This window comes from Propithecus coquereli, unplaced genomic scaffold (genome assembly GCF_000956105.1).
Source record: "Propithecus coquereli isolate 6110/MARCELLA unplaced genomic scaffold, Pcoq_1.0 Scaffold885, whole genome shotgun sequence".
NCBI lineage: Eukaryota > Metazoa > Chordata > Mammalia > Primates > Indriidae > Propithecus > Propithecus coquereli.
Genome location: NW_012155118.1, coordinates 5,032 through 7,595, shown reverse-complemented (window position 1 = coordinate 7,595; position 2,564 = coordinate 5,032). Strand labels below are relative to the sequence as shown.

The following is a 2,564-nucleotide window of genomic DNA, read 5'->3' as shown; positions in this document are numbered from 1 at the left end:
CCACTTCCCAGTGTGCTCCTGGGACTTTCCCCCTTAGTCTAGTTCCCGGAGGGGGGTTAATTCCCTTACCTGAGTTCACTTGAGCACAGGCGAGACATCGTCGTTACCTGTTGGGCCATTTGGTGCAGTCGAGGGATGTAGTAGTCCCTCTGGAGGAGTTCAGTCAGTCTTGTGCTGTCAAGGTGGGCACTCTGGTGTATTTGCCGAATCAGGTCTCGCCCCAGGTGTTCGGGAACCAGAATTCTGTTGTCTGGAAGGACCTTTCACCCTCTTGTAGCAGTTCTAACCTTTAAGGCTTTTCCCAATTTATTTTATCCATTGGTATAGGTTGGGGAATGTAGTAGAAGCCATTCAGACAAAACAGGAAGAATCTGGAGAGGCCCCACTGGTTTTTGAGCTACCTCTTTGGCCATCACATCAGCAAAAGCATTTCCTTTTGCTATTGGGGAATTAGCCGTCTGGTGCCCCTTACAGTGGATGATAGCCACATTTTTTGGTAACCATATGGCTTCTAACAAGGCCAGAATTTCAAGTTTATTCTTTATCTCCTTGCCTTTAGAGGTCAGTAGGCCTCGCTCCTGATAAAGCACTCCGTGTACATGAGCCATTGCAAAGGCGTATCTACTATCTGTGTAGATAGTAACAGTTCTGTCCTTTCCCCACCGCAGGGTTTGGGTTAAGGCTGTGAGTTCCGCTTTTTGGGCTGAAGTCCCATGACTCAAAGCCTGAGCCCAAACAACCCAGTCTGCCGTGACCACAGCCGCCCCTGAATACCTGACTCCTTCAGATATGTAACTGCTTCCATCCGTGTACAGCTCCTCATCAGGGTTTGGCCATGGTTGATCAGTGAGGTCTGCTCTTAAATTAGTCAATGACCCCACTATTTCCAGGCAGTCATGCAGTGGCTCTGACGGTTCATCGTCTGGGAGCAGAGTAGCAGGGTTGAGGGAAGCTGTTTTTAGGAAGCGAATTTTGGGAGGGTCTAATAGCAACACTTGATGCTGAGTTATGCGTGAGTTGGAGAGCCATTTCTCAGGCGGGCTTCTCAGCAGGGCCTCTACTGAGTGAGGGGCAATAATGCACAAGTCCTGCCCCAAAGTGAGCTTGGAGGCCTCCTTAGCCAAGACAGCTGTCGCAGCAATGTCCCGGACACATCCTGGCAAGCCAGAGGCCACCGGGTCCAGTCTTTTAGATAAACATGCCACTGGTCTAGTCCATGGTCCCAGCTTTTGGGCCAGGATCCCCTTGGCTATTTCTCTGGCTTCAGCCACATGTAACTGGAAAGGCTTAGTTAGGTCAGGTAAGGTCAGTGCAGGGGCGTTTACAAGCGCCTGTTTGAGACTCTTAAAGGCTTTCGATTTAGTTTAGTCCAAACTTGGGCTTCCCCTTTTCCCCCCGTGCTGGCATACAGGGGCTTCACTATTTCAGTGAACTTAGGGATCCAGAGTCTGCAACAGCCCACGACCCTCAATAACTCACGCACCTGCTTCTTGGTTTGGGACTGCAGATCTTTAAGATTGCTTCAATTCTCCCAGTAGAGAGAGTTCGCTTTCCTCCCTTTAGCTCATACCTCAGGTAGGTAGCAGTCTGAGTACAGAGCTGAGCCTTCTTAGCTGATGCACAATAGCCCAATCGGGCCAGCTCTGCCAGTAAGTCCTCAGTTTCCTTTTTGCAAGTGGCTCGATCTTCCATTGCCAGAAGATCATCCACATACTGTAAGAGAGTCACCTACAGGGTGCTCTTGTCTAAAATGAATTAGGTCTTGACGTAAAGCCTCATCAAATAAAGTGGGCTAGTTTTTCAAGCCTTGTGGCAATCTAGTCCAGGTCAACTGCCCCGAGTATCCTCCCTCCGGATCAGTCTATTCAAAGGCAAAAATAGGTTGACTTACTGCAGACAACGGGAGTGAGAAGAAGGCATCCTTTAGGTCCAGTACAGTGTAGACCTGACGATTCGGAGGCAGCCAACTGTAGAGGACACCTGTGTCTGGGAACGATTCCTTGTTGTTTTTCTCAAGAACATGTCTGTGGCCTTGCACGCAAGTCCAGAGCGCCCTAACCCTGCAAACAGGAGGGGCTAGAGAGTTTAGATGCAAACATCTGCTCTCCGGAGACGAAACAACAAGGAACAGAGACGTGTTGAGTCGGGACAGTGTGGGAACAAAGAAATTGCAGTGGGACAGTTGCCAAACAGGCTGTGTTATGAATAAAGCAGCTACAGCAAGAGCTTTTTGCTGCAGCCTTATACTGTCTTTGTGGCGTCTGTGTCTTTTTGTAAGGGCTGCAGTCGTGTGTCTGCGTCTTTGTGTCTCTGTGTTCATTCCTCGGCCCCAAGAAAGGGCCACGTCAGCCAACTCAGAAGGGTGTACGAGTTCGGCACCGTTGGATGCATGGTCTCGACCCTCTTGTTCACTTCCCAGAGATCCTGCACTGGTCGGTAGTCATCAGTTCCTGGTTTTTGAACAGGGAGCAGAGGGGTATTTCAAGCTGATTGACAAGGAACCAAAATGCCCGCCTCCCAGAGTCTTTTAATATGGATGGCAATCCCCTTCCTTGCTTTTAGAC

The 2,564-nt window shown here is 49.7% G+C and overlaps 1 protein-coding gene across 1 annotated transcript; it reads right to left on the bottom strand.

The window, feature by feature from the left end:
• Positions 1-18: 18 nt before the first annotated feature.
• LOC105826388 lies at positions 19-2,099 on the bottom strand. The gene is made up of 3 exons (XM_012664365.1): positions 2,060-2,099; positions 1,892-1,999; positions 19-922 (listed from the first exon to the last, which is right to left on the bottom strand). The coding sequence occupies exons 1-3, from the start codon at positions 2,097-2,099 to the stop codon at positions 312-314; spliced, it is 759 nt and encodes a 252-aa protein (XP_012519819.1). The 3' UTR covers positions 19-311.
• Positions 2,100-2,564: the final 465 nt, after the last annotated feature.

Excerpts from the sequence above, each read along its gene's own strand:
- LOC105826388 (XM_012664365.1), bottom strand. The coding sequence starts at position 2,099 with ATGTTTGCATCTAAACTCTCTAGCCCCTCCTGTTTGCAGG. Across the intron at positions 2,000-2,059 it reads TAGCCCCTCCTGTTTGCAGG|GAATCGTTCCCAGACACAGG; the intron begins GTTAGGGCGCTC and ends AAAAACAACAAG. Across the intron at positions 923-1,891 it reads TCTCACTCCCGTTGTCTGCA|ACGATGAACCGTCAGAGCCA; the intron begins GTAAGTCAACCT and ends CTCTGCTCCCAG.